The sequence below is a fragment of the Trachurus japonicus genome, unplaced genomic scaffold (genome assembly GCF_045865225.1).
Source record: "Trachurus japonicus isolate A0001 unplaced genomic scaffold, Traja_1.0 AP030749.1".
Classification (NCBI taxonomy): domain Eukaryota; kingdom Metazoa; phylum Chordata; class Actinopteri; order Carangiformes; family Carangidae; genus Trachurus; species Trachurus japonicus.
In genome coordinates, this window is record NW_028220882.1 from 175,422 (window position 1) to 200,169 (window position 24,748).

The following is a 24,748-nucleotide window of genomic DNA, read 5'->3' on the forward strand; positions in this document are numbered from 1 at the left end:
ACAACATGACAAGCATTGACAACTCAGGCAGTACAATAAGATAATGATGTTTTGGTTTTTATGTGAACTCTTGAAACAAAAACTTACTTGATTCCAAATTCTCTTGGTTTATCATGTGAAGCTGTGGCCCTGAAAATACCAATATCATTAACTGGGCGTTCACACCAAAAGCGACCGGAGCGACCTCGGCGACCAGCTGCCATTCATTTTCAATGTACACTGGCGACGAGGAGCGATGAGGAGCGACCGGCGGCGGGAGCGACGCGATGGGAGCGACGCGACGAGAGCGATGGGAGCGACGCGACGAGAGCGATGAAAGTTGGGAGAGATTGAACTTTATGCAAATGAGCAGCGGCGCGACCGCGGCGACAGCCAATAGCGGACTGGGATTCTCACAGCCGGAGAAATTGAGAGAGCCTGAATGGACACATCTGCAGCACAGCTTGAAAGTCCCGCCCCTTTGGTCGCTTGGTACAAGGGCCTGCTAGAGCTGACAAGCGACGCGATAGGAGCGGCCAGGGCGACTACAGGCAATTTAATCGCTTTCGGTGTGAACGCACAGTTAGATGGAGAGTTAACAGCCTTACATTTTGCAAGTTATCATCAATTTAATAGAAGAACAAACCTAACAAAGTTCCAGTTCCAGTTCTGAATGGCTTTGACTGGAAAGTTTGGACCCCACAGTGACAACACATGGATTTGTGAGAGCATCAGATTCTTTGTACTTACACTGAATGATACACTGAAGGAGTAAATGTGTCAACTTTTTAGGGCTGGGCACCGAACTTCGGTTCTTTTGTGGCACCGACCGAAATGCTTCAGTAGTACCGAGTATCAAAACATGCCTCGTTTTTCGGTGCCAAGTTTCGGTACCCAGAGGTTAATCACGTGCTCAAGATGCTGTCGGTGATCAGCTGTAACATTACGTGGTTGGAGCATGCAGGGTGAACGTCCTCTTTTACCCGCACATGTATTTTTAAGTCCTGTCCAGGGCGTTTGTTTTTTTAAAAATATATAAATTCATTAAAATGTCCGGTTTTCATTGTTTTTCATGTGCTTAAATTGACTGGCGCTTTGCACAGAATGCTCCGGTATTTCGTTGCGATTGACGTAATTCCCGAGAGGCTGCCTCTCCGTGCGGCTCCGCAAAGCGCACATACAGATTATGATCTCGGCTATTTAATGTTATCAGTCCCTCCTGCCTCTTTCTGTCGCCTCTGTATGTGCGGCTCCGCGACGCGCACATACAGAGGGAGCAGACATCGGAGCAGCGTTGCCTCTCCTCGCAAAATGCTGGGGCGCAAGTGTAGCTGTACACAGGGGCGGACTGAACATATCTATGTTCTGGAGGATCACAACACGGCCGGCGGCCACCACGTGACCGTTTTTTTTTTAAAGGCCTACCTGACAGTAATGTTTAGCGGAGACCAGGAACAGTTGTTAACACTTTTTGAATTTTCCCTCAAAAAAAGCAAAAATCTTCGCACATCCACTTCTCAGGCAGGTGCGTCGGAGGGCGACAATCAAGTCCAAATAAGAAAAAGAAGAGTTCCCGCACACTAAGCCAACTTGCAGAATTTTATTGTGCAACGTTTCGGTACTAGACCTTTTTCAAGCAAATGTTTGCGCCACCACAGGAAGCCATCTTAAATAGGAGTGGCTGTGTGACACAAACCAATCACTTTCCCACACGTCTGGATGTGAGGAATTCAAATATTAAATATCAACATATAGACAATAGAAACAGCATCAATGTAGTAGGTAAAGAACAATGAATATACAATAAATATTAGACTGCCGTGACTGGATACATTAGGTCCTAATGGAAGGTAATAGCAAATAATCACAGTCAGAAACAATAAATACGACAGATACAATAGTAAAATAGAAGACAGAGGGACTTGCAATAAAAAATGTGCAAGGATACAATAGAAATCTGAAAAAGTCTAAACAAATCATGCAGGGTCTACCTACATATGTAAATGAGCACAAGACCAGAGGTCATAAAAGTTCAGAAGTCTGGTGATGTGGACATAAACATACGTGGCTGCATCTTCTATAGCTGGACAAAACCCCACCAATAGACATAAAAAGATGTTAACAATAGCAATGTCAACATGAAAATCACAAAAAACAGGTGAACAACATTTCATCACTAAGGGATCAAAGGAAACAGGTAAACAACATTTCATCATTAAGTCCCTTAGGTGCCAGTGTTTGGAGGGTGTCGATCCAGAACACTTCTCTCTGTTTTAATAATTTGTCATGATCACCTCCCCTGGGTGGTAAGGTGACCTGCTCAATGCCACAGAACCGTAAGGAGGAGATGTCATGATGAGAATTATTGAAGTGTATGGCTATGGGATAGTTCGGGTCATTTCTGCGGATACTGCTTTTATGTTCACTTATTCTTTGTTTGAGTTTTCTTGTGGTTTTCCCAACATAAGCCAGACCACACGGACATCGTATCATATATATCACGTGGGTGGACGCACACGTGATAACACTATTGATTGAAAATTTTTTGCCCGTGTGGGGATGGGAGAACTGATTGGTCTTGTAAGTGTTGTTACACTGTGCGCAGTTACCGCAGCGATAATTGCCATTAGGAAGCGGTTGGAGGAGTGTCTGGGTGAGTCGACTGGATCGAACATTTTTATCAAAATTGGCACGAACTAAATGATCCCTTAAATTTCTCCCTTTTTTATTTACAAACAGAGGAGGATCTTTAAAAGTGGATGCCAACTCCGGATCGGACTTGAGGATATGCCAATGTTTCTTAAAACAGGCTTTAATGGTAGTGGAATGTATAGAATGTTGCGTGATACATGTAACAGAAAACTTTTTTTGTTTTTTTACACTCTTTGTGAGTAAATCAGAGCGTGCCTTTCTGAGAGCCAGCTCATATGCTTCATTAATCCACAAAGGTGGATATCCACGCTGTGTAAATCTTTTTTTCATCTCCACTGATTTTTCTTTAAAATCCTCCGTGGAGTGGCAGATCCTCCTCAAACGAAAAAACTGGCTGATAGGGAGACCTTTTTTCAGAGAAGTGGGGTGAAAGCTTGTAGCCAGCAGAAGAGTGTTTTTGTCGGTATCCTTTCGATAAAGAGTTGTGTTGATAGATCCATTATTTTTTATGACCCACATATCTAGAAAGCTCACCTTTTCGTCACTATAATTTGATGTAAATTGCAGATTACTGTCAAAACTATTCAATAAGGTGACGAATTCTGCCAGATCATCTGAGCTTCCATTATAAATACAGAAAATGTCGTCAATGTATCTGTACCACTTTACAATCTTAGAGATGTGTGTATTTATCACGGGGTTGAAAACAAAGTTCTTTTCAAAGAAACCCACGAATAAATTTGCATAATTAGGTGCACAAATAGTGCCCATACTGGTACCTGAAACTTGCAAATAAAAATCATTTTCAAAACTGAAATAGTTGTATTTCATCACAAATGTAGCTAAATCGAGGATGAGAGTGTTGGGAGGGTTAAGTGTACTATCTCGATCTTGTAGATAGAAACTTAGTGCCTCCAGGCCACCTTCATGAGGTATATTGGTGTAAAGGCTCGTGATGTCAAGAGTTAACAAAAGGACATTATCTGGCAAATCATTAATGCATGACATTTTATTAATGAAATCCGTTGAGTCCTTGATGTAAGCTGGCAGGGTCAGAACAAAAGGCTTAATAAAGGAATCAACATAGTTAGACAAAGGAGACAATAGGGAATCTGTCTGCGCCACAATCGGGCGGCCAGGAGGGTCCGTGAGTGACTTGTGTACTTTAGGCAATGTGTATATAACGGGCCGTATAGGATGCTTGCAAAAAAGAAAACCAAATTCAGATTCAGAAATCCAACCTCTCTTTTTGGCGTCTTCCAGGTAAGAGAGTATTTCCTGTTGAAAGGAAGTAGTGGGGTCATAATTGACCTTCTTATAGAATCTCGTATTCGACAATTGAGAGAGGATTTCATTTTTATATTTATCAGCATCTTGTACACATATCCCACCCCCCTTGTCACACGGTTTAATGATAATGTCTCTGTCCATCATCAGCTCATCCAGAGCAGACTTTTCTTTTTTTGTTAGATTGGGTGTGTTGCTGTGTGGTCTGGATGTCTGCTCCATGATGTCATGCTCCACCACTCTACAAAAAGTATTTATAGATGCGTTGTTGGTGTATGGGCAAAAAGTACTTTTGGCTTTAAAGACGGGAGCTTGAATCGCTGGACCCGTGTTGTTGGAGAAAAAGTGACGTAGTTTGATTCGTCTAAAACACTTAAAGAGGTCCACTTTAAGGCCAAATACATTAAGCCCACTATTGGGTACGAAAGACAACCCCTTGGACAGGAGAGACATCTGATCATGAGTTAATTCCTTAGAGGAAATGTTGATTACCGTGTCTTGGAGCTGCTCCGGGTCCGGGGACTTAATGATGAAATGTTGTTTACCTGTTTCCTTTGATCCCTTAGTGATGAAATGTTGTTCACCTGTTTTTTGTGATTTTCATGTTGACATTGCTATTGTTAACATCTTTTTATGTCTATTGGTGGGGTTTTGTCCAGCTATAGAAGATGCAGCCACGTATGTTTATGTCCACATCACCAGACTTCTGAACTTTTATGACCTCTGGTCTTGTGCTCATTTACATATGTAGGTAGACCCTGCATGATTTGTTTAGACTTTTTCAGATTTCTATTGTATCCTTGCACACTTTTTATTGCAAGTCCCTCTGTCTTCTATTTTACTATTGTATCTGTCGTATTTATTGTTTCTGACTGTGATTATTTGCTATTACCTTCCATTAGGACCTAATGTATCCAGTCACGGCAGTCTAATATTTATTGTATATTCATTGTTCTTTACCTACTACATTGATGCTGTTTCTATTGTCTATATGTTGATATTTAATATTTGAATTCCTCACATCCAGACGTGTGGGAAAGTGATTGGTTTGTGTCACACAGCCACTCCTATTTAAGATGGCTTCCTGTGGTGGCGCAAACATTTGCTTGAAAAAGGTCTAGTACCGAAACGTTGCACAATAAAATTCTGCAAGTTGGCTTAGTGTGCGGGAACTCTTCTTTTTCTTTTTTGAATTTTCCCTCAACAAATCAAAAACCTTAATATGTCAACTACAAAAAAAAATTTGGTTTAAGTAATATTTTCTGGTTGCAAAATTCATCTAGGCTTAATAAAGTGACTGCAATGTAGTTATAACACATGCCAGGGTGATCTACCTGTTGACCCTTAAATCTGCTGGTTGAAATAGAATACAACTCAAGATTTGTAATTTTGTAATTTTAATGTAATTTTAATTTTTTTAGAACTGATATTATAAAATTGGTATCGAAAAAAGTATCGTTCAGGAACCGGTATCGAAGTGAGGGTATCGGTATCGGTACTGGTATCGAAAAATTTTGATTGATACCGAGCCCTACAACTTTTTCATTTATTTCATGAAATATTTCTAGTACAGTGCAACATTACAGGATACGACATTCTCCAATATGTCATGACCTAATCAAGGTGGTTTTAGGTCCTTCTCTTCACACAATGACACATGGGGCATGTGATCAGTATTGAACCAATAACTTGATGAGTTCTGTATAACCAAGGGGATTGGTGATTTTTTAAAAACATCCTGGTAGAGAATAGCTTCAGACATACTGAATTTTTAATCTGATTTAACTTGTTGGACTTCACTGATGTTTTTCATAAATCATGTGTTTATTTCATTAGTCTGTAGTGCCACTGAGTTATTCAACAATTCAGATTCTTATAGTTTATTCACTGTTTGCCTCACAATAATGTAGTACACAAACCTCTGTGTCATTGTTTAATAATCCTAACTGTTATTTTTTAAGACTCTTTAATTGTATTTTTCAATGTCTGAGCTCTTGAATATTTTGTTCTGAGTGGCATATGATGGCATAGACAAAAGGTCTGAATCCTTCACACAACAGCACCGTCAGTTAGACTCATGTCAGCTTTTAAAAGAGAGTGTAGTTCAAAGTGTGATCCTGTCTCAACTCAGTCATCTATTGGAACTGGGAGAAGGAGCTCATCTTCCCTCTCCCTTTGTGGAGTTATCTGTAGAAGAAGTATGAGTAGTTCTCATTTTGACCATACATAACATTTATTTTTCTTTATCTTCAGTTAAACTCATGACTTTGTGGTTCATCAATGGAGATTAGAGAACAGTCAAAAGTCATCAAAAGTACATGCATCCATAATCAGTGATCGATGGTCAACACAACATGAGCCTGTTCAATAAGATTTGTAGCGGTGAAGCTGCTCTGGAGGATCAACACCTGACTGAGACCTGACACTGATGGTTTGTGTACGTGTGTAGATGCCAATACAAAATGTAACGTGGTGGTAATGACAGAGCATTAAAGCAGATATCATCGGCACGGCCGTTTCGGCTAATGCTGTGTTCAAGGCAGGCTTTTGAAACCGTAAGTTACAGCTTCAAGTCACAACTACGACTTGGTAGCGTTCCAGGTAACCCGTAGCTCGTGTTTTTACCGTCCTGTTGTCTGTGAAAGTTCCCTATAACGGCCACTCGTAACTTCCGACCCGTGAACTCGTACCAGATCGAACTGGTATGACTTCACAGGAAGGAAAAACACAAAGTACGAGTTTCCTTGAACGCACCATGAGTTAGCAGCCCCCGCCCTTGTCAGGCATCAATTGGTCCTCGTGCTACGTCACCACATTCACGCGCATCCCTTGGCTGCACACACAGCCCTTCATGCCGTTCTCTCCCCTCATTGGATAACACTTGTATCCCACAAGGAAAATTTTCTCCTCGGGTTACAGCAGAGCAGAGTGACGGAGAGACTCGTGTTTAGGCTGAAATACTTCATGTAAGTGATTGCTGACGGAAAATAGGACTATTTAGGACTTATATTAACAAAAACATTCCACTGATATCTGCTTTAAGGCTAGGGATGGGAATCAAGGTGGAGAGGATGAATGACCGTGGAGGAAGTGACGATAGTAACAGGAGGCACAAGTTCCCAAGTGTCTCATTTCATTTCACATTAAATGATGCTATTAGCTCAATGCTCAGTGTCTGGCTCTAAGATTCAATGCATGCTTTCGATGAAGTCGTCTCCAAAGTCAATGATGAGTTTCAAGGCACTCAGGATCAGAGAGTCCACTTCATCCCTGAGCTCGATCTCGTCGCTGTAGTTCTTCACCGGACAGACGCAGTTCATTGGGATTCCCACGGCTGCACTGAACTCACTCATCTGCAGAGAAAAATCAAGCTTCAGCTCAGAGAAAATGTTCAGGCCTCGGTCACTGACAAGACACTCACCTTCTTCTTCAAGAGTTTGCTCCTGTACACGTTCTTCAGATCCTTCTCAACTTCACCACAGACCAGGTCAATGTTGGTCACCATCGCCATCTGAGGAATTCCTGCAGAAACAGGAACCGGCTCAGTTTTCTGTTGGACCTGAACAGCTGACTGAAGGTCATCTGGGTTCTCTTACCCAGGTCACTGGCCATCTCTCTGATGGCCTTCATCTTCTGCAGAACCGAGTCCTTGATTTCTGCTGAGTTTGCAGAAATCACACACACCAGAACGTGGACCTTGTCGTCAGGACAGGGAGTCCGGTTGTATCCTAGGTCTCGCTCTGACAGTGGAGACCGTGCGTTGAACTGGAAAACAAACCCACAATCACCAGCTGAGTGTTGAGGGAGACACTGTGTTGTTGTCAATAGACTGTATGAACATGTGCTCTGCTGCATTAGACCTTAGTGTAACTGTTGGAGACAGTATTTCATGAAGTTAATGAAATGTTTAAAAATTAATAAATAGACATATAAATTTGTGATGATAATAAGAGAGTTAAAAAGAGCTTACGTTTATAAATAAGTTGATAAAAAATGATTTCAGTTGTTATTTAGAAAAAGAACCTTCATGTGAGGACATTTTATTTTGAAAGTGTGTGGTCACATGACCCCCTGGTCTGTTGAGGGTGAACTGTGGGATTGTGGGTCAGAAGTAAAATGCGGGACCACAGAGAATGGAGGCAGGAAGTAATGCCACTGAACACTCAGAGATAAATACACTGCGTTCAAGAGGCGCAAACGGTAATTATGTTTTGGGTTTATATATATTTTATTTGTGGTTGTATACAAAATGCTTTGAGCAGACAGTGGACACTTCATGTGTTTGTTTACGTTGAATTAGCATTTAGCTACAATGGACTCATATGGACTCTCTGTTTTATTTGTAGTTTTCACTGTGTTCTATGATTTAACCAACGTTGGTGGAGAAGGAGAATAAAAGAATGAAAATCAAGACATCAGTATGAAGCGTGGCCTTTTGTTGAACCGGTGTAGCTACACTTAGTGACCACAAATATGTGTTCAGACTAAACCACCAATATACTGCTCACAGGAGACACCAGAGGAACAACAAAAACCAATACAATCTCATCACAGGCACATTATGTTGATCATAGGTCATAAGTCATGCTCAGACCTTCTCACATGATCTAACCATTTGATTGTTCTGTGACGTTACAGGTCGACAGGGAAAAGATCAGATATCAATAGACCGAAAGGTTCAGATCAACACCATCGTAAAGTCAGACAGACTTCATCAATAAACCCCTTAACAGCCTCATCAAGCTGTACCTTACTGAAAACGACTCTGTAACAGTTTTACCTTGTGACCTTCTCTCACATGTCCCTTCAATGCAAGTTTGATGTCATCAGCACGAACTCCACTGTCAGAGCCGTCCTCCAGACCCATCACATCGTTGAAGACAAAAGAGTAAAATTTCTTTGGGTTTCCTCTGCCTTTTCGGATTTTAAAGGTTTCATACTGTGAAACACACACACACACATGCACAGATAGATTAAGTGTCATCTTTACTCTACACTACAGAGTCCTTAAGTAAATGCCTTTGAATACATTTAGACTAAAGTTCCTAATAAATGAAACATTCATTGATATTTGAGTCACATATTAAGTCACGGATCAATCACTGAAGGTCATGAGGTCATGACCAGTGATGTGGCTGATGAGTGTGTGAACAAATGAACTTGTCAGTGAAGGGAAGAATAACGCTTTGATACGACTCTCAGGTTTTCTTACTCTTGTGGTGAAACTTTTGTCGGAGGTGGTTGAACTGGCCAAAGCTGGAATGGTCATCCGTCCCCTCAGGACGTTGCTGACAGAGTTAATGAAGCTGGACTTCCCAGCTCCAACAGATCCGTACAGAAGAACTCGGAGATGAGAGATGCTGTCATGTTCTGGTTTGTACTCCTGCACATACTGAAGGGCCTTCTCTTTGTCTCTGTTGGAAAACACAGTAACACAGTAACTGTACATATAACAGGATTATTCTAACATCAATTGATTAATGAACAAGAAAAGAAACTCTGGTCCCACTGGTTTGGTTTATAAAACAATAACACATGTGTCTCAAAGTTTAAACCAACAAACAAAAAGAAACACACACTGAGTCAACTTAACATGAAACACTAACAAAACCCAGGGACCTAACCTGTTCCCTGGTGAAGCCTTGAGTCACCAGGAAACAAAAACAACTGAGCCCTTTGATCTTTCTGTTCTGACCCTCTCAGTAACAGGGTCCCAAGTCCAGGTCCAGGACCAGGAAGGTACTGCTACTACCTGGAACCAGAACTCTCATGTGCAGCCCTGCTCTCTGCAGACTTCCTCTTCCTTAATGGCTGCACTGTGAGTGTCTGCTTTAAGGTTTATCAGGAAGTCTACTTCAGCTGCAGCTCAAAGTCAGTTAAACCTCCCACAGCCAGATAGGACTTCACTCCAGCACAAAGTAACACAACTCACTGCATCTTACAGCAACACTGTGAAGAACTCATGGGTTGATCTCATAGGTCAGAGTTAAAAAACTAGTACACAGTTTTCTCTGCCTCCACCAGTGATTCATCAAAACTTTAACTCATTTCCCTCAGTGATTCACACAAATGCTTCATACGTGGCTCGATGGTCACAGCAACTCTTCTGTGGTAAACTGAGAAATGGAGTGCAGAGAACAAATCATGCCTATTCGCACATTCTGTGACATAAACTTTAATCTGTGTTGTCTGTAACAACATCTCTGTCCCGTCTGTCCGTCCTGGGTGACGGATCCCTCCTCTGTTGCTCACCCTGAGGTTTATCCTGGTTTTCCCTGTTAAAAGGGTTTTCTATGGAGTTTTTCCTCAGTGGATGTGAGGGTCTAAGGACAGAGGATGTTGTTATGATGCCATGTAAAGCCCTTTGAGACAAACTGTAAAAACGGGCTATACAAATAAAACTGCCTTGCCTTGCCTTGCCTATGATATCTGAAACACCTTTATAAACACACAGCCTCTGCAAAAAACTGAGACTGTCATGATGTCATCACAGTGTTCTTGGAGTTAGATTTGTCTCCTTAATACCTGTTAATTCACAGAGGGTGATTTACAAATATTCCTTGATTTGCACATCTGTTTTGCTATCCACAAATACAAATGTTTAATCTATAACTTGTACTTTAGTTTTTACAAATAGATGTGTATTTGTAAATATAGAATTTTCCATTTGTAAAAACAAAAAAGCCATTTGTAAAACTGAAAATTCTATTTGTGAAGTGTGATTCAGCATTTGTGGATCACCAATCACACACACACACACGCATCTCTTTCCTCAATGTAGTTGAGACATTCTTGTCGAGATCCACAAACAAATAGCTTGTGATTCACAAAGGGCCCGCTCTGATGTTTTCGTAGAAGTGAAGCTCCATGTGGGAGCAGCGACCGGGACCAGCGGGTCACCTCAGAGGCAGCAGCCGGTCTGCTGCGGTGATCGACCGGTCAAGCTGCGTCCTCATCCCGGAGAAACAGGCATCATAAACTAACTGCTTATTAGATATCTAAACGGTTACTTGCTTGCATAAAATAAAAAAATATTAAAACTTAATAAAGTAAGATATTAACAGCACTACAGCAAGAATTAAAATATTATTTCTCAAGATAATCTTCTTTGTTTAAAGTCAATTCAGGTACTTGCCAACACTGCCCCCTACTGGCGAGGAGGGTGGGCCCTTTGTGAATCATGAGCTATTTGTTTGTGGATCTCGACAAGAATGTCTCAAAATTACGTCATTGAGGAAAAAGATACATGTGTGTGATTGGTGATCCACAAATGCAGAATCACACTTCACAGATTGAATTTTCAGTTTTACAAATGGCAAATTAAAAATTTCCAAATACACAATATATTTACAAATACACATGTATTTGTAAAAACTAAAATAAAGTTACAAATTAAAAATTTGTATTTGCAGATGGCAAAACATGTGTGCAAATCAAGGAATATTTGTAGATCACCCTCTGCACATTTACAGGTATTAATTAATCTAACTCCTTAGTGTTCAGTTTAAATGGGATACGCAGCATGTGATCCAGATCCTGTAAAAGAACCTCACCCCCAGCATATTGGCCTCCACGGTTCATCCAGAACTGAGAAGGAAATGAGAGATGGGAGGAATTAGTAAAAAAAAAAAAAAGAAAAAAAAAAGTTAATTAAAACTGTACATCATTGAGTACGACAGATGGTCAGAAATACTGTACACATACTGTAGGTACATAGAAGAGAGTTGATTGTCTTACTGGAAGAGGGTGAGGGAACAGTTTCCCCAAAAAAGACTTTCAGAAAACAGGTGTGGTGGCAAAAGTGTGTCCATACATTTCAATTTTTTGCATGGTAAATAAGGCTGAGAGGGTCCTATAGACCCTTTCAGAGAGTATAAACAAAGACAGGTGTGGCTCATTAGAAAACGCTCTGGTACACTAAATGGAATGGAGCCTTAATTAGTATCCTTGGTAACACCTGTATTTGTTTATACTCTCTGAAACGGTCTATAAGGGACCTTCATGTCTATCTATAGGAGGGAGGACAATGCTCCTGATTAAATACCAGCAACAGAGGTCACAGTGGGTCCAGGGGACCTGGTCTACAACAGAAAGTGGAATAAACCAAGGACAGAAGGCCAAAACAAAGTGCTCTGTGCAATGCCAATGGCCATTCTCCCTTCATGCATGTGTGGTAAGAATAATATGATAAAACTCACCACGCAACATAAGGTCTAAAACCTAAGGTAAGGAGCTGTAAGGAGCTGCTAAGCAGTTAGAAAATGTACACTCCAAGTAAGTGTATGAACTCTTCCTCTCTTCTCTCAGGACATCATCACAATAGACATTATTCCACATAATAATTCTGTGACAGATTACTGACTGTGTCAGGGATTGGTTAATTTTATGTTAACATCTGTATGTTCTTTTAAAGCAGAAAGCCTTTAGAGTAAAGACTCAGATAATTCAAGAGAAGTAAAATCTAAACATGATATAATAATGACAACAATAATACAAAAGATAATAATAATAATTTTTTTTGTGATCAAATGTTTTTTATTTATATTTTATATTTTCTTTTTCATTTGCAGTAGTGACATCAACAGTTATGTCAAATAAGCATTACAACACATACTTACATATACCCCCCACCCACCCTTCAGACCTTAACCATTTAACAATAATAATTATAATAATAATAATAATTATTATAGTAATAATAATAATAATAATGATTATTATAGTAATAATTAATAAACAAATAATGACAAACAAAAACTACATAGATCCGGTAGTCACTGCTTGAACTCTCACTTAATTCTTTGAATATATTGAAATACATTCAAAACTCTTGGTCTTACAATCAAAACAGCATATTAGTGAATAATATAAAAGAAAAAGTCCTTATACATACGTGGCATGTCCATTCCCTTCCTGTTTAAGTTCTGAAGTAAAGTGGAGTCAGTTGTTATATAAAGGTTCCTCCTCTTTTCTAAACCATGTGACTTAAACACACACACACACAGTGAAAGTGAAATTAAATGATGACTTGTAAGCCGGTGGTTTACTGTTTGTGACATGTAGGCAGAGGGAGAAGGTTTGTCTCGTGGATAGTTGGGTGGGATTACTCCTAAATTACAATGTGGCGCTTCCAGCTGTCCTGTTCTTGACTTCACCAAATATCTATAGGCTACCTTTAATTTTTTTTTCTTTTTTTCTATTGAGCATTCATTTTTCTTTCTTTTAATTTTGTGAAGTGAATCAAAAGGGATATTTCAACATTTTGGCAAATTTGCCCTTTGCCATAATGCCTGGGAGTAGGGTAATAAACGCTAAACGCACGGGGGGTGATTTTGGCTAATAACTTCATAAACACAATTTACACAAGACACAAAGACAACAGAGAATGCTTTAAAATAACCAAAAAGTCTTGTTGGAGGGAGACTTTAGTTAGTCAGTCCTCTCGCTCATAGACGGTAGAAAATGTGAACACACTAATGTCAGCGTGTCATGTGCAGTACTGGGCCAGCTTGCTCATAGACGGTAGAAAAATGTAACATCAGCACGTCACTTTCAGCACCACACCACACCAGGCTGGCCCATACACCGGGAAAACTCCTGGTACTCCCAGTGGCCAGTCCGCCCCTGGTATGCACACACAATGCTGACCTGCCCTGCTCCCCAGCTCAGGTGATTACTCATTTTCTTCACCTGTGGAGCCTCACACACTGTGGAAAGGCTTGGCGCGGGCGAGCGATCACTGGTGTTGGCGTACGTGAGCGTGCCCCGCTGCGTACACAGTGGGACAATCAGCCTCCACCTGAACAGCAGGAGCAGAATGCTTGGAGTCACCTTTGACTCGCTGCTGTTCTCTTCAGTCCTCTTCATCATGCTGTTCACATTCTGACATCAGACCAAGACGACGTATAACGACCCATCAAAAGTACCTGGCCATGTCAAGACTTCAAACGGGATGATGAGGGAAGTTACCACTGAGCTTGATGTGTCATAGAGTATCATCAGCAGGTGGAACAGAGAGACTGGAAGAGTGACTACAGGAGCTAAATGTGTTATGATCTTATTATTTAAAAGGAAGCAACTGGGTAAGATGCTTGTTATGCTGGAGTTTTGTTTGTTCATTTGTTTATTCATGGAAAATGGGAAGAAATAGAGTTGGACAATATGCACCCACACCGAAGAATAAATGTAACTGTGCTGCATCTGAAGAACAGCGTTTGGACTTTCGCTGAACACAAACGGTAGTGTATGACAGCATTGAACAAGCGTGGTATGTCAACCAGGTATCAGACTTAGCTGCTTTAATAGTTACAAATACATGGATGCCCTTTGGCCATATGATATGTTACTGAGATGTCAGAATTACTCACATTTCTTTGTGGTATACCCACGACTATTGTTAGATGAAAAAATGACCATTCCATACTTATCCATACTTACTTATTTTTTTATTTATTTTTTTTACATTTTCCATAAATTTCATCTGAAAGTCAAGTCCCTAACTTTTTGGGAGTAGTGTATGTGATTAAAAGGGAAAGGCATAGAAATAACACAATGTGTTGTAAAATTGGTTGAAATGATTTAAACTCAAGTCATTGGGAAATTTTGTTTCATCACTTTTATTTCAGCAGACTTTTTACTCAAAGTCTTGTCAAATCAAAGAATTTAAACTCGGAGCCTCTGAGTGCAGCCAGTTCCCTCTCTTCCTCTCATTGACTGCCATTCAAAAGTAGGAGCTGATTTTCTGAGAAAAGCAGAGTCTTTTTCATTTCAAAATATCTTTTTAAAAGGTTTTTATTTCATGTCAAGTTTTGTTTAAAGACAAATTTTCATTGTGTGACACTAAACTACACATCATATATATTATATATGATTTGTTGTACTTGGCAACATGGTGATCGATGATCTATTTAAACAAACATCAAATCTGTTACAATTGATTTTATCAACTATCAATAAGACAGTCGTGGATACCAGCAGAGGAGCACCATCAGCAACAGACTGCGGTCACTGAACTGTTCAACCACAAGACACGCGAAGTTGTTTGTCCCCCAAGCCATCAGGCTGCACAACTCCTTGAGTGGGAGGAAGAGGCGGGAGGGGGAGTAGTAGGAGTAGCAGCAGTCAAGCGGGTGTGGGGGGAATCTAAAGGCAGAAGTGCTGGAACACTTCTGTCCTCCTTGTTTCTGTTTCTGCTGTTGTGTGTGGTTTTGTCTTTGTCCTCAAGCTAGGTTAACCTCTAGTTATTAGTTATTGTTATTATGTATTTCTTTTTAGATATTTATAATCTGTTTTTACCGTGTGTGACTGATTCTTTTGTGAGCAGTTGACCACAAATTAATTTCCTTCGGGATTAATAAAGTAAACCTATCTATCTATCTATCTATCTATCTATCTATCTATCTATCTATCTATCTATCTATCTATCTATCTATCTATCTATCTATCTATCTATCTATCTATCTATCTATCTATCTATCTATCTATCTATCTATCTATCTATCTATCTATCTATCTATCTATCTATCTATCTATCTATCTATCTATAAAACCACCCCTTCTTAGGAGCACTCTTAGCACTGCTACTACCACTACCACCACCAACCCTCCCGCTATCAATAGTGCTGTGTTTCCATAACCAGTCCTCTATTTTACAGACTGCTTCCTTGTTTCTTTGACAACTCAATAATCCACGTGTGGACTCATGGAACAGAACATCAACATCCATGACGACCTGCTGATATGTTTCAGACCAGTCTCTCCCTGAGGTTGAGTAGTCAACATCTCTGGTGTGATGCATCATCACCAGAACAACTTTCTTATCACCTGTGGACACGAGAGGAACAGAGAGAAGTGTGAGATGGAGGTTACTGTTGGAGAATCATGGAGAGCAGGAGACCCTACTCATTAAAGGGATATTTCGGATCCTTTGACATGAAGCTATATGACATCCCTATTAGCAGTGCTGCTCATCAACAGTGTCTCTCCCCCTACTGCATCCTGTGAGCAGAATTCAAGCCTGGTTTTGGTGTTAACACAGGTAGTCCGGCTAGTTGGCTGGAGTCACAGAAATAAAACGTTTTGCATCACAAAACCGCTGTCCATAAAAAAGTCAGACCTCACAATCGCTTGGCACTATTTTCTTTCCCTATTAAGAAAACAACAACAACAACAACCTTTGTCACGGTGGAGCTGAGAACAGCTGAGTTTTCCTCTGTAAATGTCTACATGTCACAGTCTCACAGTGAGTGCACCATTCATTAATATAAGCCTAAGCTTCAACCTCCAAGCTCTCTGTCCTTAGACTGTCCTGACCCTGAACGTCACACAGGGACAACATGGAGCCGCTTGTTTGGCTGGTTATTATAATTATAATTAATTATAATTGATTTATTTAATGTTTACATCACGTTGAGTTCAACAGTATACTACTATGATTTAAGTAGTAAATATAATGAGATGTAATTCATATCATAATAGTGTAGTGGCAATTCCCCAAATATTGTGTTGGTCACAAAATCCTTAGAATAAGTTACTGCTTATCTTTTGATTTAAAACACGCTAGTTGAACTATTTCCATGTATGACCCATTCTGAGTCACATTAGAAGTCTGAAGTTTTACAATTCTCAAATGTAGAAATTTGATATGCAACCACTTTATAATTTAGCCTTCTGGTACTAATTTCAACAATTAAAATTGCATTTTTTTTATTGTCCTCAATGGTAAACAGAATAATTTATTCATCAATGAAACAAGATTTTCAGAACAAGGTTCCTTCATCAGGTTTAAAATACAAGGCAAGAAAGACGGGCCGGGGAGCGCTATTTCGCCTTGGGCCTCGCATATCTCCCAGTCGGTCCTGAATCAGTCTCTTGGTGCAGTAGCCTACTCTGAACTGCTCTGATGGACTAATTATTTCTCATTCACAGCTACAGACTAAGATCCACAGAGAAATTATATATAGATTACAGACATATAATTGACCAATGACAAACACAATTATCACAATATGACCAAGCTGAAAACAGGTTTATGTGTTACCTGACACCCGAGTCATGGCTGCCTCCACATCTGACCCAACACGAGAGCTGATTGGACAGAAGAGAACAACCACTGCAGCTTCTTTGATGCTTGTCTTCTCCACCTGAAGCTGCCTACGAGTTTCCACCTGTTTCATCAGAGCTTCAGCAGCACCAAAGGTTTCTCCTGTAGTGACGGTGTGGACCTTCACTGTCCTCACCTCTACAAAACACAAAGGAGGGAAACAGTGAAGCAGCAGCAGATTTACATGATTTACATCAGCTGAGACTCTCACTCACCTACATAACCAGACTCTGAAGGTGTCTTGTGTGTGACTGCAGAGAAACAGGAAGAACAGAAAGCATCATTCAGGAGTTCTTATTTACTCTGTTTGATAAACTGTATAACATAATAAATCAAATAAAACTGTGATACAGATTGGGCTGCCAGTCAGAAGAGAGTGTGTTCATGTCTTCAGGGATGAACCCACCTGGTTCACTTATGAGTTTTCTGACACAGTCAAAGAATTTCTTCTCATCATCTGAGCGCTGCTGATAATGTGTCACCAAAGTTACAGCAGCTGCAGAGAAAAAAAAAAGTTGAGACATTATCAATAGTGAATTATTAACATATAAACCATAAACAGTTAGGCTAGTACACACCATTATGGAGGTCAGGTTGAACATCAAAGGATTTTAGTTCCTCCAGCATTTTGTTCTTTTCTGCCATCTGAAACATGAAAATAAAGAATTCAGTAACACACAGACATATTGGCTGTGGATTGGATGTGAAAGTGTGGCACTATCCTGGTGTTTTCTTTGTTTTCTAAGAAGCATTTCTATATAACATCATTATTGAGAAACACAGTTGCAGTCAAAGGTTTGTGGCTTTGTCTATTCTACTAAGTGGTGTTACAAAGAAGCTACTGTAGCTGCTAACAAACTGCCACTTAATACTCATTAGTCATTGAAACATGGCTGTGCTCTGTTTATCTGTCAATTTAATTAAAGATCAAATGTATAAAGAAACACCAGGAACCAAAATTAGGGAGTAAATGGTCTCTGGTATCTAAAGACCTGCGCTCCATATTTACAATTAAAGAAAAGCTCAGGTGATGTTTGTGTAAACAGAGTAACATGGTTCAAAGTGAAACAAAAGAAGAAAAAGATCAAACCTGCCCCTGCCTCATGTAAACAAGGTGAAGTCTTAAATCTGATAGACACAAGTCAAACAGAGACTGTTAATAATCTGGATCCTTACCTTGCCTGTGGTGAAGCTGCAGCTCAGAGTCCAGTGAGGAGGCTGAACGACACAGAGCTCTTTACCTCACACTTTCACTTGTCTTCACATTAATGGACCATGTGACGTCCACCAGCGATATGAGAAACAGCTCTGTGGCTCCACTCCCTGATGCACTCAGCACCCACTCCATGATTAATCCCTCTTACTTAGATATCACACTCAACAGTTTCAAACAGGACACAGTCAAAGTCAATGTGTAACTGTTCATGTGACAAAATATAAAAGTTTATGTGACTTGTGACATAATATAAGTTTATGTGACTTGGTTTGTGGAGAAACAGTCAACCTGTCTGAAAACTTAGTGAAAAACAATTATTAGTATGAACATATAGATTATTTAACTGTTCCCCCTCTCTCTACAGCTGTCCTGTTGGCATAAAAGCCCCCTCAAAAATATGACAACTTTGGGTGGTGTTTAGCTCAGTTGGTAGAGCAACCGCCCCATGTGTTGAGGCTACTGTCCACATTGCAGGCGGCCCCGGTTCGAATCCCACGCAGAGTGGCCCTATCCTGCGTGTCATTCCCCCTCTCTGCCTCACATTTCCTGTCTCTCTCTCAACTGTCCTGTCAATTAAAGGTGAAAAAGCCCAAATATAAACTTTAAAAAGATGTAAAAACTTATTAGACTTATTAGAGTAATTAACATATGGTTCTGGTATTATGGTAGTATAGTAGCCTAGTTACCAACTCATCTCATCTCTTGTGCTCAGTGATATGAAGTGTGTATTTAACACTCAGTGAGCTGCATTGACGCCATTTCAGAATCATTGCATAAGTGTTTAATCTGTGGTCAGAAAGGGTCAGAGGTTGCTGGTGTTGTGGTGGCCTTGTGTTAATCTCCTGAGTAGATAAGTAACATAAAACATGTGTTTGTGAAGCAAAGGTCTGATGGTCTCATAAAACTCATGGATGATGAAAGTGAAACTAAATCAGAAGCTACATAAAGGACCTGGTTCAGCAGGATGCTCTCTGCTGTGTCACCTGTAAAGGTAAGAACTCTCTACCTTCATTATTGTCAGATTACTGTGACACTATAGAGGCCAAAATGTGCAACATAATGATATATCTAATAATCAGAATGACATCTTTTCAATTAAATAACGCATTTCTCATTTTCTTCTTTCTCCTTTCATAGTCATGGGACAACATCACTCACGTAAGTTTAACTTTTTCATATCATTTTCTATTCAATTAGAGAAATTAGGGTTTGGATCTTAAATGTACAGATACTGAACTGGAACACTCAGTTGAAACAAAACATTAGTTTGGTCAATGTGAATTAACAAGATCTGACACAAAAGTAATTAGTAATAATTTGTCTTGTGTATGTAATGCTTGCTGCAAATCCAATTTCCCTCGGGATATAAATAAAACTGAACTGAACAGAATGTTACAGTATATGAACATTATTCCTGAGTCTCTGTGACATATTAGGATGATTTCACAGCTATTTGCTTTAGATTTCTTAAATACTGTTCCTTTAATTTCAGGAAATAGAATAAATGTCTTCTGCCTCTTCAAATGATTCTGTCTGTCTTACTCTCTAGATCATCATCATCATCACCATCATCCTCCTCCTCCTCCTGCTGCTTGTCCTCCTCCCAGTGAGTTAACAAATCAATGTTTACTGTTGTGTTGTTTAAAATAAGCAGTCCTTTAGTTCAGTTTATGTTTACTTTATTAACACGTTTCTGTCAGCCGCCATGTTCGTTTACCTTCCGTTCTCAGTTCTCGTTCTCTACTCTCGTTCTGGCTCTCTCGCGATATCTCACAGTACTAACTATAGTCTACTACATTTTCCTCCCTTGTTTAGAACAAAAGCTGTCTGTAACATAAAAGCTTCATTCTTATTCTTCATTCTTATAAATCTCCAAATAAAGTACATTGTTTCAAACTTTCTAAATCAGGGTCAAAGACGAATAAGGATTTCAACAATGAAAATAAATCAAATTGGCTAAAAATGACCATTTGACCACATTCTATCTTCATTAGAGTGTTCTGTATACAACACAACAACTGATATTCACTTTAAGAAAGGTATAACGCCCGCCAATGTAATCATGCCCACAAACATAATAAACCACAAACGTTATAAAAATATGCAGCTTTTAATGTAATAATCCTGCAAACATAATATATAATGTAATAACGCAATGACTAATGGTCGTTGTGTTGGTTGTTGTTTGATTGTTGTTGTTTATATTTACTAATAGCCTGATACGATGACGCGCTACCTATCACAATCAATCCTAAGCAAATGTTTATTATAGAAGCAAAAGGAAACGCACAATAGTAAACCATATGCATTAGGTTCTCATGTCAGCTGCCAATCTGCAGGGACGGCGCGTGTCATAAGCAGTATGACAAAAATGTACACAAGCAGGAAAGCTGGTGGAAAAAAAGAAAAGAAAGAGGCATCTCTCTCTCTCCCTACCCCCCCCCCCCCCCCCCCCCCCCCCTCTCTCTCTCTCTCTCTCAGTGACACGCTGTCATTCATTCATATTTCAGCACTGACAGCGGCTTGGAGCACTACTAAGACAAAATATCAGCAGTTCACTCTTCACTGATATATCCATGGCACTGTACATGAGGCAGAAAGAGATCTCAATACTGTCTTCTCCCTAAGTAGAACAATATAGAATAGAATAGAATAGAGAATAGAGAATACTTTATTCATCCCTAGCAGGGAAATTCACGTTAGTCCCGTAGCTCACACAACAATGACAAAAAAGATGAACACAAAAATACATTTTAACAAGTGTTATATAAAACGATTGCAGCAGGAACAAATGATCTCTTAAATCTTTCTGTTCTGCAGGTCAGGGAGATGAGCCTTTTGCTTCGGCTGCTCCTCTGACCTGAGAGGGTTTTGTGTAGAGGGTGTTGGGGGTCACCCAGGATGGTCTTCAACTTACACCCCATCCTCCACTTAACCACAGCCTCTACCAGCTCCGCTCCCTCCCCATCACAGAGCTACATTTTTTGATGAGCCTGTCTAGTCTGTTCCTGTCCCTGACCTTGATGTTGTTACCCCAGCAGACAATAGCAAAGAATGTAACACTTGCAATGACAGACTGATAAAACATACGCAGCATTACATTACATACATCAAAAGACCTGAGTCTTCTTAAAAAGAAGAGCCTGCTTTGTGTCTTTTTGTACACATAATTTGTGTGTACGGACCAGTCCAGCCTGTCATCAAGGTGTACTCCAAGGTACTTGTATGACTGAACCCTCTCAATGTCCACCCCATCCATAGTCACAGGCCGTAAGGATCTTTTAGACCTGCCAAAGTCAATAATCATTTCTTTGGTCTTTGATGTATTAAGCAACAAGTTGTTCTTGTTGCACCAGACTGTGAATGCCCCCACCAGGTCCCTGTATTCATCTTCCTGTCCCTTCTTCACACATGCCACTATTGCCGTGTCGTCAGAGTACTTCTGAACATGGCAAGATTCAGATGTGGATGTGAAATCTGCAGTGAAAAGTGTGAAGAGGTAAGGTGAGAGCACAGTACCTTGTGGTACTCCTACACTGCTCACCACTGTGTCTGACATGCAATTCCCCAGCCTCACATACTGTGGCCGCTCTGTAAGATAGTTATAGACCCACAAGATGATGGTTGGATCTACACCCATCTTCTCCAGCTTTCCTCTCAGAATACTAGGTTGAATTGTGTCAAAGGCACTGGAAAAGTCTAGAAACAGCAGTCTCACATATCGCCCAGGTTCATCCAGGTAAGAGTAAATCCGATGCAACATGTAGATGATTGCATCGTCCACCCCAATGTTCTCCCGGTATGCAAACTGCAAGGGGTCCACAGAATGCTGTACTTGAGGTCGAAGGTGGCGAAGTAGTAGTCTCTCCAGAGTCTTCATAATATGAGAAGTCAGGGCTACTGGTCTGTAGTCACTGATTCCTGCTGGCCTCACCACTTTGGGAACCGGCACCAGGCACGAGGTCTTCCAGAGAAGAGGGATCCTACATGACTGCAGGCTCAGGTTGAAGATGGTACGGAGAGGCACAGCCAGCTGGGCAGCACAGTCCTTAAGGAGTCTAGCTGAAACACCATCAGGGCCAGCCGACTTGCCAGGACGCAGTCTCCTCAGTTCTGCCGACACTTCCTCCAGGGAGAGTAGAGTGTCACCGCCATATGGAGCAGGACCACCGGAAGCAGGACCGCCGGATGGAGCAGGACCGCCAGGTGGAGCAGGACCGCCAGGAGGAGCAGGACCACCGGAAGCAGGACCGCCATATGGAGCAGGACCGCCAGGTGGAGCAGGACCGCCAGGAGGAGCAGGACCACCGGAAGCAGGACCGCCGGATGGAGCAGGACCGACAGGAGGAGCAGGACCGCCGGAAGCAAGACTGCCAGGTGGAGCAGGACCGCTGGCTGGAGCAGGACCACCGGATGGAGCAGGACCGCCAGGAGGAGCAGGACCACCGGAAGCAGGACCGCCAGGTAGAGCAGGACCGCCGGCTGGAGAAGGACCACCGGATGGAGCAGGACCGCTGGAAGCAGGACCGCCGGAAACAGGACCGCCAGGAGGAGCAGGACCGCCGACTGGAGCAGGACCACCGGATGGAGCAGGACCGCCAGGAGGAGCAGGACCGCCGGATGGAGCAGGGCCGCCAGGTAGAGCAGGACCGCCAGGAGGAGCAGGACCGCCGGATGGAGCAGGACCGCCAGGAGGAGCAGGACCGCCGGAAGCAGGACCGCCGGATGGAGCAGGACCGCCGGATGGAGCAGGACCGCCAGGTATAGCAGGACCACCAGGTGGAGCAGGACCGCCAGGTAGAGCAGGACCACCAGGTAGAGCAGGACCGCCAGGAGGAGCAGTACCGCCAGGTAGAGCAGGACCGCCAGGAGGAGCAGGACCGCCAGGAGGAGCAGAACCACCAGGTAGAGCAGGACCGCCAGGTAGAGCAGGACCGCCAGGAGGAGCAGGACCGCCGGAAGCAGGACCGCCAGGAGGAGCAGGACTGCCGGAAGCAGGACCGCCAGGAGGAGCAGGACCGCTGGAAGCAGGACCGCTGGAAGCAGGACCGCTGGAAGCAGGACCGCCTGATGGAGAAGGACCGCCAGGAGGAGCAGGACCGCCGGAAGCAGGACTGCCGGATGGAGCAGGACCACCAGGTAGAGCAGGACCGCCGGAAACAGGACCGCCAGATGGAGCAGGACCGCCAAGTGGTGATGGTGAGGGAGAAGAGGCTATATTAAACCTGTTGTAAAACAGGTTAAACTCATTTGCCAGGTCAACATCTCCCTCAGGCTGCCTATTTCTCTCCTTGTATCCAGTGATGGTCCTCATTCCTCTCCAGACCTCCCTGATGTTATTATTTTGTAGTTTGCTCTCCAGCTTTTTCTTGTAGTCTCTCTTTGCTTGCCTTAGTCTCACTTTCAGTTCCTGCTGTGCTGTCTTAATCAAGACTGAGTCACCAATCTTAAAAGCCTACTTTTTCTTATTTAGGAAGCTTTTGATGTCACTTGTGATCCACGGTTTATTGTTAGTGAAGCAACGAACTGTTCTGACCGGCAACACCACATCCCTGCAGAAGTTTATATAGTCAGTGACACACTCTGCCATCTCATCAATGTCAGTGGATGTGTTGTTAGGTGTCTGCGGGTGTAGCAGAACATTCCAGTCTGTAGACTCAAAGCAGTCCCTCAGAGCCTCAGTAGCCTCAGGTGTCCACTTCCTTACTGTGAGTGTAGTTGCAGGTTCCCTCTGCACACAGGGTTTGTAACAGGTCTGCAGACAGACCAGGTTGTGATCTGACCTGCCCAGTGGTGGCAAGGCAGTGGCTCTGTAAGCTTCTTTTACATTGGCATACAGCAAGTCAAGGGTTTTGTTTTTTCTGGTAGCACATTTAACAAACTGTGTGAATCCAGTCAGGTGGGAGGAGAGGATAACATGGTTGAAGTCACCTGATATTATAATAAGTGCCTCAGGATGTTTTGTCTGTATCCTAGCAACCATTTTATGCAGTATTTCACATGGAACATCAGCTGTTGCCTTGGGAGGGATGTACACAAGTATTGTTATGATATGACTGAATTCTCTTGGTACATAATATGGCCGCATTCCAACAGCCAATAATTCAATATCTGGACAACACATCTTCTCTTTGACAGTAATATGTGCAGGATTACACCATCTCTGGTTCACAAATAAGGCCAGACCTCCTCCTTTTTTCTTGCCACTTGCCTTAGCATCTCTGTCTGACCGTATGAGAGTGAAGCCAGGTACATCCACAATGGAGTCAGTGATGTTTTGATTCAACCAGGTCTCAGTAAAACACATCAGGCTGCACTCACGGTAAACTTTCTGAGTCTTCACCAATATCTCCAGCTCATCACTCTTGTTGGTCAGAGAGTTGACATTCCCCATGATGACAGACGGAAGAATGGGCTTGTATCTCCACTTCCTTGCCTTTAAACCTGCACCAGCACGGCAACCACGAAAACGCCTCTTCAACTCAGCCGGAATAGTGTGATACACCCCAGAT

At 41.7% G+C, this 24,748-nt stretch overlaps 1 protein-coding gene and 1 long non-coding RNA gene across 2 annotated transcripts in view; both read right to left on the minus strand.

The window, feature by feature from the left end:
- The window catches only part of LOC146960052 (uncharacterized), a 77,671-nt gene that overhangs the window by 9,730 nt on the left and 43,193 nt on the right, over window positions 1–24,748 (minus strand). The window lies entirely within an intron of this gene.
- LOC146960053 (interferon-induced protein 44-like) lies at window positions 7,107–10,874 on the minus strand. The gene is made up of 6 exons (XM_085772675.1): window positions 10,819–10,874; window positions 9,131–9,332; window positions 8,699–8,857; window positions 7,515–7,683; window positions 7,340–7,440; window positions 7,107–7,271 (listed from the first exon to the last, which is right to left on the minus strand). Exons 1-6 carry the CDS (start codon window positions 10,872–10,874, stop codon window positions 7,107–7,109), a joined length of 852 nt encoding a protein of 283 aa, XP_085628801.1.

Bases quoted from the DNA above. Each gene is read 5' to 3' on its own strand.
- LOC146960053 (XM_085772675.1), bottom strand. From the start codon at position 10,874: ATGAGGACGCAGCTTGACCGGTCGATCACCGCAGCAGACCGGCTGCTG. The intron at 8,858-9,130 runs GTAAGAAAACCT...TGTGTTTCACAG, and splicing joins ACAAAAGTTTCACCACAAGA to TATGAAACCTTTAAAATCCG. The intron at 7,684-8,698 runs GTAAAACTGTTA...TTTGTTTTCCAG, and splicing joins ATGTGAGAGAAGGTCACAAG to TTCAACGCACGGTCTCCACT.